Source organism: Thalassophryne amazonica, chromosome 20 (assembly GCF_902500255.1).
Source record: "Thalassophryne amazonica chromosome 20, fThaAma1.1, whole genome shotgun sequence".
NCBI lineage: Eukaryota > Metazoa > Chordata > Actinopteri > Batrachoidiformes > Batrachoididae > Thalassophryne > Thalassophryne amazonica.
Genome location: NC_047122.1, coordinates 16,450,424 through 16,468,922, shown reverse-complemented (window position 1 = coordinate 16,468,922; position 18,499 = coordinate 16,450,424). Strand labels below are relative to the sequence as shown.

Below are 18,499 nucleotides of genomic sequence, written 5' to 3'. Positions count from 1 at the left end.
GGGGGGGTCAGAGTGAAGGTCTCAGTCCAGCTACAGCATACCTTTCTAATTCACAACAGCTGAACCAACACACACACAGGATCAAGATCACACAATTCCAAGATATACTTGGCAGTGTCATGAAGCCCTGAAGTAGACAAAGACAGGAAAGGTTTGTGCGTCAGTGCGTGTGCAACCAGTTTAGAGCAAAGCACGGCCGGACACAGCAGGTTATATGATTAGAGAAATAACATTAGCTCAATCCAATGAGACAAACACACACAAACATATACCAAGGAGCAAACACACCAAAGCGTACAGAAACCAGTACAGCGGGGCACACGCAGGTGACACGTGATGTCTGATGACTGGATTAGCCACGGAGTAATGGGAGGGTCACTGGGTTTGGAAGCTGTACAAGTGAAGGACATATTGCACAACATATTTTTTTCAACTTCTAGTTTTTTATGTGGGGAGGTGATGGTCTAGTGGTTAAGGCATTGGGCTTGAGACCAGAAGATCCTCGGTTCAAATCCCAGCACTGGAAAATCACTAAGGGCCCTTGGGCAAGATCTTTAATCCCCTATTGCTCCTGGTGTATAGTGAGCCCCTTGTAAGGCAGCACCCTCATATCAGGGTGAATGTGAGGCAATATTTGTAAAGTGCTTTGAGCGTCTGATGCAGATGGAAAAGCGCGATATAAATGCAGTCCATTTATTTACCATTTAATGTCATGTGGCTTTGAGCATCCTAAATAGATTTGGGTATATATAGTTTTTTAGAGACTCTCCGCAGTTTTATATCTGAATTTTAGACGACACTCTTTCATAGTGTTCGTTTCCAGACGATACAGGATCCAGGAATTCAGATTTCATTGCTAGTCTGACTCAGAGATTAAATATGGACTTTATGTCCGACCATATTCGGTGGGATGAGAACACGCTATGATTAATTTTTTTCTTGCAAACATATTTTTTCAATCCAGTCCGTAACACATGGGAGAAAGAAAATTCCAAGATTGTGAGATTGATTCATTAAAAGGTTGTTGAAGTGATCAAAGCATTTGTGGTGACAGAACCGGTGGCCCAGTTCGGCTCGACTTCTACATCCTTCACTGAATAACTGCTGACACAGGAAGTGTGGGAATGAACAGTGAGCCACGCGGGCATGCAGCAGCCACAACCTCTGAGGAGTAAAGGGATAAAATGACAGAGGAGGAGGTGGAAGGTGTGAAGGAGACAGAAGAAGAGGGATCGGTGAAGACTGAAGAGATGTGCAAGCGTACGCCTCCTGTTCTGCTGTCACACTGCCTAACCAGCCACTCCCAGGAATGTCCATCTGCAGCAGCAGGTTTGGACTCCTGCAACGGCCCTCTGCTAAAACGCTGCTGTGCGTTTGTGTGTTCATATCCCACCCAGCGACTGAATCAGCTGCTCGAGGCCGATGTTGATGCCACACCCTGACAGCTGAGACTCCGGTTGCACCCTGAAAAAGATTGGAATTAGAAGCATCCTGCGATGGCTGCTGCATGCACATGCCTCATCAGCCCACAGAACGACCCTAAATAAAACCTCAGATTCCACAGTAGCACATACGTGTGGACGGGACACCATGTACAAACATGTAGCTGATAAATAGCAATAATAAAAGTGTGAAGGAGTCAGATAAACGTGGCAACTTTAGTCAGGCTATTCCTGGCACAACTCTGCATGGCGCCATTTCTTTAAGACATTTTTTGCTCATAAAGAGAGAGGAGAGACGCTGATTGACTCATTCTCTCCGAGAGCTGTGTTGGAGAGTTTAAACAATCTGACAGCGTCACCTCCCACTCCCATGACCCCTTATCCCCTGGCAGACTTCCCAAAAACACACACGCTCTTGCACGCATTTTGTCCTGAGCTCCCCCTCTTCTTTCTAAGCGATGGCATGACATCATTGCTCTGGACTGGAAATGGGGTCTGGATGGGGGTGGGGAAATGAAAAGAGGGTGGCCTGGTCTGCTTTGGAGCCAGACAGACATGTTTAGGTTTAAAATGAGTCGCACTCGGATCAGTTACAGACACAGACACAGAGAGAGAGCGAGAGCGAGAGTTCAAAAAGTGGGTGAGGAGGGCGCATGAGCAGTCAAGCCCAAACAATTTCAGAATCACAAAAATAAATCTTTTCAGAATCAGAATAGCTTTTATTCACCAAGTATCCACAGAATACAAGGAATTTGACTTTGGTTTGAGCTGCACTCTCTGTACGGCATGTATAAATATACACTAAACACTGAATAATTCACAATAATAAAATGTGCAAAATGAAATGTGCAAGTAAAATAAAATCTGTAATGAAAAAAAAATCTTTAGAATTTTAAGGCCAAGGAAACAGTTAATATACATTATTAAATATAATATAAAGCATAAAAAAGGACAAATAAAATGTGGAGACAAAAAAAAAAAAGTAATTTGTGGTTGTGATTAGAGAAACTGTGCAACATTTGCCTGTTGTATCACCAGTTACACAGTTTCATGGTGGAGTTGCAACATGAAGGATTTTAACTCACACACAAAACAAAGTAGTTTTATTAACTAATTTACTGGTAGAGGAAAAACAGTTACAATAACATTAGATTAGCGTCAAATTAAGGGCGTGATGGGTCATGACAAATGGGGGTCTTTTTTTGGAAAAAAAGCTCCAATTTGGTGTATTCTGAGAGCATTTTGGTCAGTTTTTCTTGGGTTTAAAACACACTGGTATTTGACTCATACTAGAACAAAATATGTCTCATTTCATTAAAATTTATTTACTATCTTGTATCGTCTGTAATAAGTTTCCACAAATGGACTGACTGCCTGCATTAGCTGACTTTATTTCTGCTTTAATTGTTTTCATTTAACATTTATTACATTCTAAGTGTGTCTTATAAAACAGATCAATAATTGCCCCCTTTCTGCTTTAAGTAAATAATACACTTAAAGACATGATAACTATTGGCAATGAAAAGTCTTTTGCCACTTGTAAATCATTTAAACTGATGCAGTAGTTAAAAAATTAATCACCAGATCAATACCAGATTATATAATAATGCCAACACCAGAATACAGTACTTTCAAATGCCACCAGTTATAATATAAATAATAAAACCAATGACAATACCTGTAGCACAGTACCTTAATTTTACCTCACAATATATCTCGTCATTTTTGAATGGTTTATCTATTAATAGGGGTGCCGTAAAAAAATCGATTCACATCTGAATTGCGATTCTTATTATGATTCTGAATCAATCCAAAATGTCCAAGAATCGATTTTTAAAAAGCATTTTTTAAACATTTTCTTGCTTACTCGCTGCATGTACTGTTTGTCAGGCAACGGCTTCTGTACTACAGCGTCCCCGCGAGGGGAGGGTCCGGTGTGCTTCAAACATTTGGGAGCTGCAGGTCAGCATGGCGGACGAAGAGCTAATTCAGCCAGCACCGTCTTTGCTGAAGGCAAATGTTTGGCGCATTTTTGATTTTATTATTTGCTGCGTAAGAAGGAGCTTGACATGACTTATGCAAAATCTACAAAATGAAAGTCAAGTACTTCGGAAACACTTCAAATCCACAAGCCCACATGCTACGCCATCACCCGGAGCTAAAAGAGTGGAGCAGCGGTCTCTGCCGAGTACTGACCAGCACTTCGCTAAATTGCCAGCCAACTCTGAATGAGCAAAGCAGATAAGCAAATTTACATCTAGAATTACTTGATTAACCTTGTAAAGCTGCATTTTCTTAAACAAATTTTTTTAAAGTAATATATCTATTTCTCAGAGCTCCTTGAATCGAAAATCAATTCAGAATCGAACCGTCACCTCAAGAATTAGAATATAATTGAATTGTGAGTTGTTGTACGATTCGCATCCCTATCTATTAAAGAGTAAAAACTGAAGGAAATCAATTTTAAGGCGTGAAGGAAGCTTCTGTAGGAGGTATTTTCGCCATAAGGTCAAGTAAGAGGCTTTAAATAATTGAAAGACGCTGTATTCATCAATTTAGTACCGCTATAACGGACTGATGCAGAAGGTGGCAGCAATGCAACAATAAGGATGCCAACTGCCATTAAACACCATAGAAGAAGAAAGGCACATTTGATTTACTCCACACAGTCACATTTTGAGTGGAGCGTGTTTTGTGTCAAAATAAAGCCATAATATTATATATATGTAAATTAGTTTTATATGACGAAATAAACGAACATGGAAACAAATTTTGATAGAAATCCGTATACAAACGGAGGTTTTGCACCCATGAAATGGACTCCTTAAATTATAATGTTTCATTTAAAACATGTGCAGTGTCCTGTTACTCGACACCAGTCAGAAACATGCCAAGTCTCACACCATGTCTTTCTGAAATACAACCCCTTGAGCTTTTCATGGCTTCCTCTCTCCATCTCCTCACCCTCCTCTTCCTCTCCAGTGTCTCTATCTCCTCTGTTATTGTTTATTTGGCTCGCTCTCATTCGGAAATGCAAAAGAGGGAACGGAGAGAGGAGCAGGCAAAAGGTTTAGAGAAAGCGTAAAAGAGGATAAGACATGAGAATATGTCACTGTGCAAAAAAATTCAACGAAGAAATCAAAAGTAAATATTCAGGCGAGGGAGCAAGGATGAGAAAGCAGGACTAAAAGGAGCAAAGATGACTCATGAAATGAAGAAAACCTTGTTAGGATGCGAGGAAAAACACCACAACATTTTTCAAAAGCATAAAAACGACTCGTGTTCACCACAGGGTTTATCCTGAAAGGTCATAACCTTGTGGTGTTGAGATGTGAAAATGTCCAGATGTTCTGAACTGAACTGTGCTTCTCAACCAGGACAGCGTGATAACAGAATGAATGAGGCCAGTTAGTGGCAAAGAGAATATTTCCTTGAGCGTATCAGTGTGGTGCAGATGTGTCACTAGTCATGTAGAAGAAAGGCCCAACTTTACTCTAAAAACCAGCTCAGGCCAACAATCTAGGTCTTCATTTTGTTCCTCTGAGGGTGCTTGTGACTCTTCGTCAAATAAGCTGAGAGACCCATCTGTCTGTTCATTCTGTGTCCCATGACCTGTTATTTAACCACAACAGCCAAAGCAACACGGGATCTACAGAAGATGAAAATGCCTGAAGTGCAATAGATTAGTGCATATTTCTCCTCAGACCGAACAGTTTTCTAAAGTGGACAGGACATGACCTCATGTTCAGAAATTGTGCTTTTTAGTGATTAACAGTCCGAGTGAAAGCGCCGTCGAGACCCACCAAACTATGTGTGAAATAACACAAGAAATACACGTGCCAGCAAAGCGCATTCTTCAACACAACCTTTGATGCAACAGTGACGTTTGAATTCTCTTATTGCCAAAATATCACAGGCAGCAAATAAAACACTGCACATTTTACAGCATTGAGATCTGATTTATTTACGGATACAGGTGAAATGGAGCAATACCCGTGTGAAACATGGGCGCAGCGTAGCCAAAAGTCAAGCAAGACGTGACCTTATTGCAAAATTACTTGAGAAAGATAGTCAACAATAGTGGAATATATTGGAGTTTTACATTTATAATCTTGTCGTGAAGTATTTGAAGTGCATATCACTAGTAAATAAATTGTCATTGACTATTCTAAATAAATGAAGAATTATGTAAATATTGACGTACTGCGTTTTATTTTTGGTACCATATGCCCTGAGAAATTAAGTCATAAATGCCTCTCGGCAATCTAGACAAGCACAGCATGAGAATGGTACTCAAATAATGGATCTAACCACGGAATCCATCCTTTTCATTTGTGTTGCCAGGAGAACTCTTTCTGGATCAATGTGGCTATTAATCTGTCATGTACCTTTCAGACGCACTCAGGGTTATTTTACTTTTATCATCTTTATCAGTGTCCGCACAAGTTAAAGAGCTGGAAGAAATTATTTATAATCTGGGATGCAATTTTTTTAAAAGATAGTGTTGTTTGGACTTAACATTTGTGCCATCGTAAAGGATTCGTAGATGTGGGTAGCAACGTTTACACTGCAGCATAAATGGTGGAGGTTTCTTTTTTTTGGCAGATATCACCTTGAATCTCATATGAATGTCCAACTCTCTGAGGTACAATAAATAACATGCATAACAATTTAATGGCCCAGTGACACGGCACATGACGATTCCTGAACGAAGGGAAAAAGTTAAAAAAAGTCAGAATTCGTTGAGAAAAGGTGGACAAAAGAGCTTTATCACCGAATAGCCTGCAAAGTAAGAGCGCAAAAGGGATGAGAGGAACTAAACAAAAGCAAAGCTAACAATCTTGACGCTTTAAATGAAACACCTGGAGCCACTGCTGGAGCAGTGTGTGTCTGCATCTCTGCCTTCCAGGACTCAGCACTGGGGCCGAGCTCATAGCGCCTGAGTCCTGAAGAAACTACAAACAGAAGCAGTGGAGATCTGTGCGCACGTCAGTGGACCCACCTGCTCTGGTTCCTCATCCAAAACAAAAGAGGGATCATCTCCTTTGTCATCAGAATCCACACTGTCTGATGACATGCTGCGCGCTCCGTTTTGCTCCCCCCCAAAAAAAAAAAAAAAAAAAAAAAAAAATATATATATATATATAAAAAAATAAAACCTTTGGTGCGCCGTGGTCACTGCTGTATCACTGTATTACGTTACTAAGCTCTATTATATATATATATATATATATATATATATATATATATTATATATATATATAAAAACAGAAAACTGTCAAAACAGGGAATAAATATAATTGTAAAGATGATTAAATATATCAGAGCAGTAAACTGATCAGTCCTTGTGAACGCGCATTGACTCCCCATGTGCAGTTATTCCACGAGCTGCAGCTGATCCACAACGTGAATTCTGCCGTCTAGAACAGCTCTTTATATAATCATTTGAATCATCTACCTAGTGACACTTGTACATAAGGGCTGGATTGTCATTCCTACACTCATATTGTTAATTTAATAAAAAATAATAAGCGCACGCAGGAGCTGCTGCTGCCGCTGCGTTCAAGTACCGTCGGAAATTACACAACTTTTTTGTTGTTTCAAATTCAGCAGTTGCTTGTGGCAAAATAATTGTATCCACACAAAAGATTAATTCTTCATATATAAGGTGCCTGAGCCCAGTGAAAGTGACCCCCAACCCAGATAAAAAAAAAAAAATCCAAGCAAGCAGGATGAGTTTGCCCTGTAATTTCCGACGGTACACTGACGCAGCAGCAGCGCTCACAAACCGGCTTCTGTACTGTGTGAAAACATTCAGCCGGTCAAACAAAGTCAAACTAAATGCTAACGTTACAAAACTAAGCAAAAGATTAAAAAACATCAAGAACGACAACAAAATGAAACGCGGACAAATTTAGGTTTTCGTTGCCCTTTGTTCAAAATTTTCAACAGTTTAAAAATCCTGACAAAGCGCTAGCTTCAGAAACAAAGCTGCATGAAGATTAAACGATGCCAACGAAAGACAACAAAAGTGTTGTGTGGCCCGCCAGAAGAGGAGGTACTGCTGGCCCACCACCAGAGGGCGCCCAGCCTGAAGTGCGAGCTTCAGGCACGAGAGGGCGCTGCCGCCACGGACACAACCGGGAGTGACAGCTGTCACACATCAACTCATGACAGCTGTCACCCGTCATTTCATCACTCCATAAAAGCCGGATGTCATCTCCACCTCGCTGCCGAGATATCATCTACCTGGGAAGGTAATTCTCTGCTGTACTGAAAACTGTGTCATAGTCTGAACTCTTTTTGCAGCTGCTTTCCTGTTGTGTGCCTTATCTGCTGGATTGGCGTTTGGTGTGAACAGCGACGGCTTCGCTTCACACCCAAACCAGATAAGTGGTTAACAGGAGCTGCACGAGTGTGTGATTAGAGGTGGAGGTGACTTTCCACCTTCTGACTGTTTTTGTTAGTGGGTGTGCACACACCCACATCTCACTGTTTGTGCTCCTCGCCAACAGTACCAGATCCGACAGTCGGGGACGGTGATCACATGGGAATTCGGGACTTGGCGGCTCCAGTATTCACCAGGTTCGGTGGCGGCGGAAATCGTGTGGTTCCGGCTCTTCTCAGGACAGACATCTTCTATCCTCGAGCCTGCCCACACGTCACCTTTGTGTATTGACTGCTATCAGATTCTGAGATTGCCTGTATATTCGTTGTGCACATTCACAACATTAAATTGTTACCTTTTGGCTCATCTATTGACCGTTCATTTGCGCCCCCTGTTGTGGGTCCGTGTCACTACACTTTCCCCAACAAAAAGTCCAGATTTCTTGTTTCGTTAGGGCTTCGTTGCCCTTCGTTAAGTGCCGTGTGACTGGGCCATTAGATTGTTTTACAAATCATCTCATTACACACTTGAAAAATGGGGCAAGGTCTCGAATTTAGACTGACTGTCATTGCCACGGTGACAAAGATAAATTCACAGTGCAAGAAAGTTGGTGCCTGGAAAATGTCTGTGTGGGAATAAGTGACACGACAATAAAACAATAACTCTGAATAACCATCCAAGCTATGATTCAGCAGAATTTCAAAGAAATGCATGACTCAGCTAATCACAGTCTAACTCCTGACATGACACATGCACACGTTACTCATCTGACCAACCAGCCTCTAAAGATACGAGCAACAGAAGCACATGCAGACAGACTGACCACCTGCACGTTTCTGCAAATATTAAATGTCGATATTCAGGTTGTAGAAAGCTCAAATTACTCTGAACATTCTCTAATTATACGTGAAACTTTATTTTGGTAAAATAATGCTGAAGCTTATTCAGTCTGACGCCAAATCAAGGTTTTCACATTCACACCCACAAAATGAAATACACAAAACACACACACACACACAAATACAAATATGAACAAACTGTTATTTGAAACAGAACTAAAGCATAAAGGGCATAAATCACTGCGCATTAAGACCAGAACACCACCTACAAAACCAGATTTCAGTGATTTATACATCAGGTCACAACCAACATTCCCATCAGCTTTAGTGAAAATCCCTTTTTTGACCAAACCTGGAAAACAGCTGCACTTAAAACCAGCAGATTTTCACTCACATCATGATGTGCTTACATGCCTGTGAGCTCACACACATGCAATGACAGGAAGTCCGTCCTACCTTGAAGTCCTGCAGCTGCTGCCTGATGGTCTCCACCTCTGTGCCGACCATGCCCTGAGCGTTCAGGCCCTCTTCGGCTTTTCCCAGCAGCCCCTGCAGCTCGGCCACCAGCCTGTAGAATTCTCTAACTCTCTCAGCGGCGTCCTCAATCTGGCCCAGTCTGGCCTGGCCTCGCTCGCTCAGCTGCATAAAGAGACACAAATCAATCCAGCAACAGGTTTTCTAAACACTTTAGCAGAGGTGAGTACCTGGTGCTGTCAGAGCGGTTAGTCAGGAACTTTTAAGGCATTTTTAGATGTATTATTTGTAAATTTCTTTTACCTTAAATGTGTGAGCATCAATTAAAAACAGACTTCCTACTGAGAGATTGTTAAAGGTGTCCTAAATGGCACACTTCAGTCATCATGAGGAGGACCCACATACTGCGGAGCCTCAGGAGGATCAACTCGAAGAGGGAACTGCTGACTGTCTTCTACCATTGCTTTATTGAGAGTAGGATTGGCTATCAAGAACCGATTCTTTACGGGTATTGTTAAGAAATGATTCGATCCACCGATATCAATAGTTTTTTTGCTTAACGATGCCCTTATCGGTCCTTCAGAGCGGCTGTTGTTTTTGAGGGTGTTTGTCGGGAAAATGTTCATTTCTCTACGTTGATTACAGACCCTGCAGTGGGTCTGTAATCAACCATTTCTGCAGCGCAACTCCACTTTGAAGTGTGAACCGATGAAGCAATGCTTCGATCCGCTGGCTCGTTGGTTCTTTGATGCACTGATCTTCAAAAGCAGCAAGTCCACTTCTTAACCCCTCTCAAAGCCATTATAATATGTCAATCGTGAGTCACTTTTGTGTGGATTAAAGTCACTAACTGGGACTCTTGTTGCAGTCAAGAAACGAGAATCGCCCTCCATTCTGTTGGCACAGCTCCAAACAGCGCGGCACTCTGCTGAGACAGAGTCGGAATTAATAACTTCAAAACGAATTGTGCTTTAAATAAAATAACACCTCTTAACAAACGCTGTAACAGACAAGAAACTACAATAGACTAAAACTTTTTTCCTCCCAAAATGAGACGTCCTGCTTTCTTTATGAATTACATGCTGACGTGAAGCACAGTCAGCTGCAAGAGCTCAGCTCAGAGGTATGGAAAGACATTCATGCCAATAATGTCTGAAAGGAAATACTTTTGACAAAAACTACAGATTTTGTTTATTTCTATTTATGTCCAGAGATCAAAGATCCACCATGTAGAGTTTATTTATGTGCAGAGTTTAAGGATCCAGTGACCAATTTCACATTAATTTATTTTAAGACTCAATAAAATGTTGACATCGAAAACCTGTAAAGCCTATTTTTAGTAGACAGAAAATTCACAAGAGGTATCGATAAGGGAATCGAATTGATAATGGTATCGATAGATAAAATCTTATTAATACCCATCCCTAATTGAGTGTGCTAATGTACAGCATCTCTGTGTGGTTCACTGACTGTACCATGGCACACAAAAAGGCACTACAGAGGATCATTAAGACAGCGCAAAAAAAAAAAGAAGAAAAAAATTGGTTGAAATAATAGGATTAATAAATGGAATAGTTTTGACTGTGTTGAATGCTTGGTCTCCAAAGTAAAGGTCAAACAAGTTTGATGTCCATACCCCATAACATGATAACTAAGCATGACAGATGCTGCAAACTATTCCTTTTTAAAAGGCTATTAAATCAACAAAATTTGCATCATTTTTTTTTTTAATACCAAAATTGGAGCAAGTTCTATTTCATTCCTCCTGACCGCCAGAGGGCGGTGCTTTAGCACCTGGATAACTACATGTGCGCAGCACAGAGGTCGAGAATATATACCAACAAAGTCACACCATTGAATGTGACCTGGGTGACGTCACTGGTTGTCTTTATATACCAGACGCACCCAGCGCTCGCTTCTTTTCTACATTCTTGCATTCTTAGAGGTTGAGAACGCATTTAGCTGCGATCGCCGCTCTCACTTGTAGCCTCGCAACCCACCTTCGGTTGGAGCTACGTGCACTGCACACGTCCTCCAGAGGGTGCGAGACACGGCTTCATCGTTTTTTGTCTTCTTTGACGCCTGTCGTGAGTACACCTTCCTAAACGCCGGGTGCGCGCCTTGCCACTGCCCTGCTGGATATTTTCCTCTGTGCACATTATCTGTGTTGTTTCGATGAAAGCTGGCTATTTGTTTACTTGTGTCGCTAACCCCGTTAACTACGTGGTAGTGTGTGTATCAGAACCAGTATAGTGTACTGTGTTGGGCTTGCCGTGAGTGTTTTCCACTCCTTGAAGTACTTTGTCTGCACTGCCACCATTTGCTAAGTTTAACAGCTCCGCTAGCAGCTAGTGTTGTCGTCGTTGCTCTAAGTGACTTAGTACTTGGGCTGTGAGTTTTTTTCGGCTGTGTGCATCGTGTTACTACTGTGGCTGTAAGTGTTTCAAGCTCCGTGCCTCGTGCCGAGTCTGCGGCTGCGAGTGTTTCAAGCTCCGTGCCTCGTGCCGAGTCTGCGGCTGCGAGTGCTTCACGCTCCGTGCCTCGTGCCGAGTCTGCGGCTGCGAGTGCTTCACGCTCCGGGCCTTGTATTAGCTTTTACACTGAGTGTTTCAAGTTCCGTGCCTTGTGTCGAGTCTGCGGCTGCGAGTGCTTCACGCTCCGTGCCCCGTGTCAAGCCGACGGCTGTGAGTGCTTCACGCTCCGTGCCTCGTGTTACTATTTACACTGTGTGTGAGTCACGCTTTGTCTTTCCATTTGTAACCACCAGGGCTTGCGTTAGTCCACAATGTTGACAGGACCTTTGTTGCATGGCTGTAGTACCTGTTTGGCTCCCTTGAGCCCAGATGATGGACATATGTTTTGCCCCTCCTGTCCTGGGATCGGACACCTGAGGGAAGCCCTGACTGGCGATGCCTGCCTTAATTGTGCCAGCATGCCACTGGCAGAGAGATCTGCTAGACTTGCGGCATTGGAAAGTGGAATATCTAGTGCGACTTTGGCCTCCAGCCCCAGGAAGGACCCAAAGCGCCGTAAACGCCCACATGCAGGACCCCCTTCTGCTAAGAAGGTTACTCATGACCATGCTTTGGCTGAAAAGGTCGAAACGTTGACTTTTGAGTTTGCTCAGATTAAGTCCTTGCTTCTGAATCTACAGCCTCAGGATGCAGTGACAGTTCCTGCTGTCCCTAATGAGGCTGATCAGACCAATGTAGTTACTCAGCAGGAGGACGATGTCGTGTCAATTGCTGCAACTGATTCCTTGTACATGACAAGTGATATAAACTTTGTGGAGGATGAGGATGAGAGGAGTCTTTCTCCAAGCCATTCATTAGGCGGCTCTCATACCTCCGAGGCAGAGTCCATGCCGCAAACCTAACCTGGACTCACTCCAAACCTTTGTTTATATGTCCAGAGAGCTTGGCAGACTGATGTCAACCCTTACCATCATTAGACGTCAGGTGTGGCTTGCGCAGTCCCCCCTTTCCGAATCCTGCAGAGGCACACTCCGTTCGCTGCCGGTTCTTCCAGGCCAAGTATTTGGACCTGCGGCCCAACAAACTTTAGAGCATGCTGTTGAGGCTAGTAAATCTCGGCAACAGTTTGTTGACCTACACCGGTCTTCCAGACCTCAGCCAGTCAGACGTGCTACAGCTTTTCACTCTATATCTAGGCTTCCGCCGACTCCCAGAGCTGCGCGTGCTTTTGCAGTTGAGGGCCAGCTCTCCCAGCAGCCTGCCTTTCGTGAGCCTACGGGCAGACCCCCGAGAACTGAACGGTTTCGCAGAGCTTCCAGTAATCGCGCCAAGAAGTCCTCAGGGATGCGAGGCCAAGGTGGTCGGGTCTGACTGCCAATGTTTGGCCCCCAGCCGTTTTTCACGAAATCAACTCAGCCACTGGGAGGCTCAAGTTCAAGACCCATGAGTCATTTCAACCTTGTTCGAAGGTTACAGAATTCAGTTCGGATGTCGTCCTCCAAAGTTCAATGGGGTGAGGATGACTGTTGTTTCCAACATGGTGCAGTCTTGTGCCCTACAACGGGAGATTTTGGAACTCCTGGAGAAGGGGGCCATAGAGCCAGTTCACAGATCAGACCAGCTCAGGGGGTTCTCTTCAATTTACTTCCTTGTTCCAAGGAAGGATGGCGGCTTTCGTCCTATCCTCGATCTCCGACGTCTGAATCGTTATATCAAAGTGCTGCAGTTTCACATGCTCCGCACAGTAGATGTCCTTCAAACTATCACACCAGGAGACTGGTTCACAAGTGTCGACTTAAAAGACGCCTATTTCCATGTGCCAGTGGCGCCTCATCACAGGCAGTTTCTCCGCTTTGCTTTCGAAGGTCAGGCATACCAGTTCAGGGTGCTCCCTTTCGGCCTCTCTCTTGCTCCTCGTACATTTACCAGATGTATGGCTGCAGCACTAGCCCCACTGCAAGCTCTTGGATTAAGAATCCTACCCTACTTAGACGATTGGCTTGTCTGCGCTCCGACTCAGGAGCAGGCGCACAACGACACAGCTCTTCTACTGAACCATGTCTCTCATTTAGGACTCACAGTGAACTTTGCAAAGAGTTCTCTTGTTCCCAGTAAACAAACGACCTTCATCGGCATTGCCATCAACTCCCTGACTGACTGCATCGCCATCCCCGCAGAGAGTGGACGATGTAATTTGTCTCGTCTCACACATTCAACGGGCTGTGATGCTGCCTTTTGGTTTGCTGCTCCGGTTGATGGGCAAATTGACTGCAGTGTCGCTAGTGGTACCTTTGGGACTTCTGTTCTTACGTCCCCTACAGATTTGGATCAACAACCTAGGCCTCAACTCGAAGTTGCATCAGCACAGGCTTGTACGACTCTCCAACCAGTGCCTTCTGCACCTCAAACCCTGGGCGAACGTGGACTTCATCTGCAAGGGTGTCCCTCTAGGCTCTGTTCCTTCTTGCCGAGAGGTGGTTGTTACAGATGCATCACTCGAAGGTTGGGGGGCCGTGTGGAATCACAGGATGGTGAGGGGTGTCTGGAGTCCCCAGGAGAGACTCCAACACATAAACGTGCTGAAGCTTCGCGCTGTGCGACTGGCTCTCAAGCATTTCCTACCAGCCCTGAGAGGAAGACATGTTCTTGTCCGGTCAGACAACACGTCAACAGTCTATCACATAAACCATCAGGGGGGCACCAGGTCCAATCACTCATTGGCAGAAACTCGGAAGCTTCTCTTATGGGCATTGCCTCGCCTTCAGAGTGTCAGAGCAGTTCATCTGCCCGGTGTACAGAACAGCGGAGCGGATTTACTCTCCCGACAGAAACCAACACCGGGAGAGTGGAGACTGAACCCGATTGTGGTCCAAATGATCTGGCAGAAATATGGTGCAGCGGAAGTGGACCTTTTCGCTTCAAGCACCTCGACACATTGCCCACGATGGTACTCCCTCTTGGAACCAGACAGCCCGCTGGGGCAGGATGCATTGGCTCACCCGTGGCCGGATTGCCTCCTTTATGCTTTCCCTCCCCTCCGCTGCTGATGTTGACACTGCACAGGATAGATCAGAACAGCCACAGGGTGCTGCTGGTTGCTCCATTCTGGCCTGGGAGGATTTGGTTTCCCATGATTTACAAACTCCTCGAGGGAGAACCTTGGGCTCTCCCGGAGAGAAAGGATTTGTTGTCACAGCTACAGGGGAGGATTTGGCACCCTCACCCAGAATGCCTTCAGCTGTATGTGTGGCCGTTGAGGGGCCAGACTCCTTGTTAAGTTCTTGTGACCAGGCTGTTGTTCAGACTATCCTTAATTCACATGCTGCTTCTACCAGGGCTTTGTATGACAACAGATGGAAGCTGTTTGCGCGGTGGTGTGAGAAACAAAAGTTAGACCCGGAGCATTGCCCTGTGCCTATTCTCTTCAAATATTTACAAGAACTGCTGGAGAAAGGACTTTCTGTTGCTGCAATCTCTGCCCAGCACGTCTACGTTGATGGCCAGTCAGGGAGTTCACACCTTTTAGTGTGTCGTTTTTTGAAAGGTGCTCTATGTTTGCGGCCTCCAAGGCTTGCACGCGTACCTTCATGGGACCTTCCTCTAGTCCTGGAAGGTTTAAGCTTATCCCCTTTCGAACCAGTTGAAAGTGCTGATCTTAAATGGGTGTCAGTGAAGACTGCCTTTCTACTTGCACTGTCTTCGGCTAAGCGGGTGGGAGAGCTCCATGCCCTATCAGTCGCTGGGGACTGTTTGCGATGGAATTCTGACGGATCTGGGGTTACGCTGTGGCCTAATCCGTCCTTTTTACCCAAGAGAATTTCAACTTTTCATGTTAACCAGCCAGTTTCCTTGGCTGTGTATGTCCCGCATTCTGATCCAGGATTATCTGTTTCAGGTTCCCTGTGTCCTGTCCGAATGTTGAAGCAGTACATTAGTGCGACTGCCGGGATCCAGAAAACGGATGCCCTGTTTGTGTGTTACGGTGATCACAAAAGAGGCTGTGCTGTCTCAAAGCAGCGACTCTAGCATTGGGTCGTGGATGCCATTTTACAAGTATACAGGTCCAGAGGTCTTCAGCCTCCTAAGGTTACGTGCCATTCCACCAGAGGGGTGTCCACCTTCTGGGCTGCACTGAGAGGTGTCCCTTTGAGTGATATTTGTGCTGCTGCTACGTGGGCTTCGTCCTGTACCTTCGCCCGCTATTACAGACTGAATGTGGCCGCTCCTCCTGCGGTGACTTCGGCGGTGTTGTCTGCCTCCACTCCCCACTGCTGATGCGAGGTGAGTGTGACTCTTCGTGACCTTGTTGGTATTAAGTCATCCAGGTGCTAAAGCACCGCCCTCTGGCGGTCAGGAGGAATGAAACAGAATGAGAGTTACAAATTTAACTACGGTTCTATGAATTCCGGATGACCGCCAGAGTTGCTTGTCACTCAGAGTCTTGCGAGTTCATTCCGAAAAGAAGCGAGCGCTGGGTGCGTCTGGTATATAAAGACAACCAGTGACGTCACCCAGGTCACATTCAATGGTAAATGGACTGCATTTATATATAAATGCAGTCCATGTGACTTTGCTGGTATATATTCTCGACCTCTGTGCTGCGCACATGTAGTTATCCAGGTGCTAAAGCACCGCCCTCTGGTGGTCATCCGGAATTCATAGAACCGTAGTTACATTCGTAACTCTCGTTTTGACCCCTGTACAAACTGAAACTGACCTTTGTCACCATTTTGTTATTACCTCATAACTCCAGAGCATTCAGTCATAGATAGTCCAAACTATACCTTTTGAAATTGTTATGATCGGACAAATGTGGTATACTTTTCAACATGATTTGAGCATTTTAAAATTTTGACCAATGTGTAATTCTTTATTGACCCCTGCAGCTCATTAGAGGTCAGCCTCAGGATGGTCCTATAGCTGAAAATAAATATTAGTCAATTTAGAATATGTGTGGCAAATCTTATGCTTTTATCACAAAATGCACAATTGTTATGGAAATTTTAGTTAAGCTGTTCCACTAATGTCAGCTTTTCAGTCCCGGTTTACATTCCCCATCTGGCTGCACATAATTTAGTCCATGACAGTCCTGCATGTGCACATTTTCAAACAGACAGCAGCATTCACTACTCCTTGGAAAGCTGTAGAATTTTTTTCAAGACTGAACAGTAGCTACTTTACAGAAATGCATCCCAAATAAATGAATAAATAATTAAAAAAAATGCCTCCGACCAAGAATGTGATTTGGCTACAATCCACAGATTTTTGGCCTGTTTTGAGTCTGAGAACAGACATCTAATGAGACATCTAGTGGCATAAAAAAAATTCTAATTTATAACATTTAAATAACATAACTTCATTAGAATACCTTTAGTAAAATGCCACGATTAGGTGTGGAAATAATTTTTGTTGATGCTAATGTTTACAAACCTGTTGCTTTGTTATTGATAAATTACTCTTTATTCTTTTCTCTGTTTAAACGATGTTTTGAATTATTTGCTTTTTTTATCATCTCCACTGTGAAAACAAGCCTGGCTTGTCAGGGAAAAATTAAAACAATGAGAGCTCAAAATAATGCCAGTATCCCCAAACATTATGTCCTTTCTCCCTTACCTTGCCAGCCTGTCGGTTCAGAGCCTCCGTCTCCCTCCTCAGAGCAAGGAGGTCGGGGGAGGAGCCTTCCCTGCGCAGCATGGTGGTGCAGTCTGACGCGTGGCCCTCCAGCTCTGTTCTGACATCAGATACACGCAACAAAAACTCCCGCAGGGCATCAGCCTGAGAGGCAAGGGAGTCTGGGTCTCGTCCGACAGGGCTGAGGGAATCCAGTTCATCATCAAGGTCAGCAAGGCATGAGAAGACATCTCGCACGTGAGACTGGACCTCGCCGACACCCTGTAGCCGAGTCTCCAAGCAGGAGCAGCAGTGCTCAATCTGATACCAAGAGGGGGATGAACAAAAGCATCAGTCAGCAGACTGAAGATTTACATTTTGGAATCCAGTCTTTCTGTAAATTTCAATAAACTGTCAGCAATTTCATTAATTCAATAATCAGGGAATTCCTTCTGCTGTGGAACTCAGGACCAAAGTGTCGTCTACTCAACCAATCCCATTCATAAACTATCACACAGCATCAGTGCATCAAAAATAAAAAAAGCACACCAAGCGTCGGATGGAAAGTTGCCATCCATTTACCACTTGGTGACATTTTCTACTTTAAAACAAATTAGTGCAGAGAAACAATATAAAAGAATTTGTCGGTGGAGATGCACAATAAAGATAATGACTTCAGACTAATCTGACATTAAGGCCAAAGAATAGTCGCCCACGGGGGAAAAAAAAAGATTTACAGAATAAAAATATAGATGTCGGAGTGAACACAGTAATCCATAAATCAGACCGTTTTCTAAATGGATGAATTGCCACATGATCGCTGTGACCTTAAACGGAATACTGTAAAATTATAGTGCTGGATTCTCACAGCTGCAGTTTACATTTCAAACGATGATAAAGTGTTGAATGTCCACAGCGACCATATATGACTCTGCCACAACTCAATTACCCAGACTCCTCTGCTGGCCATTGTGCTGCTCTCTCTCCCAGCTGACAGGCACTTGCAGAGCGAACTGCTCCCGTTCACACGGACTGTATAAACCGCCAGTTTACACGGACTCCACGGTCATTTCTCCCACAGCCACGCGGGGGCCGGAGGATTCTCCGGTGATGACACAGTCATACTAGAGTAAACATTTTGGTTTTGAATGACATCACAGCGACTTTGATTTAAAACACTCCTGAAGTGAATGTGTTGTTTCATGACAAAATGATAGTTAACACTACAAATGCATGTCTCTGCAGTCCAGATTTTATATACTGCATTTCCCA

At 44.0% G+C, this 18,499-nt stretch overlaps 1 protein-coding gene across 28 annotated transcripts in view; it reads right to left on the bottom strand.

The window, feature by feature from the left end:
• The window catches only part of macf1a (microtubule actin crosslinking factor 1a), a 431,888-nt gene that overhangs the window by 110,180 nt on the left and 303,209 nt on the right, over positions 1 to 18,499 (bottom strand). For all 28 annotated transcript variants that reach the window (XM_034161160.1, XM_034161171.1, XM_034161172.1 and 25 more), the window contains 2 exons: positions 17,231 to 17,548; positions 9,126 to 9,308 (listed from right to left, as the gene is read on the bottom strand). In XM_034161160.1, the coding sequence (XP_034017051.1) occupies positions 9,126 to 9,308; positions 17,231 to 17,548 (501 nt within the window). The remainder of the gene's footprint in view (positions 1 to 9,125; positions 9,309 to 17,230; positions 17,549 to 18,499) is intronic.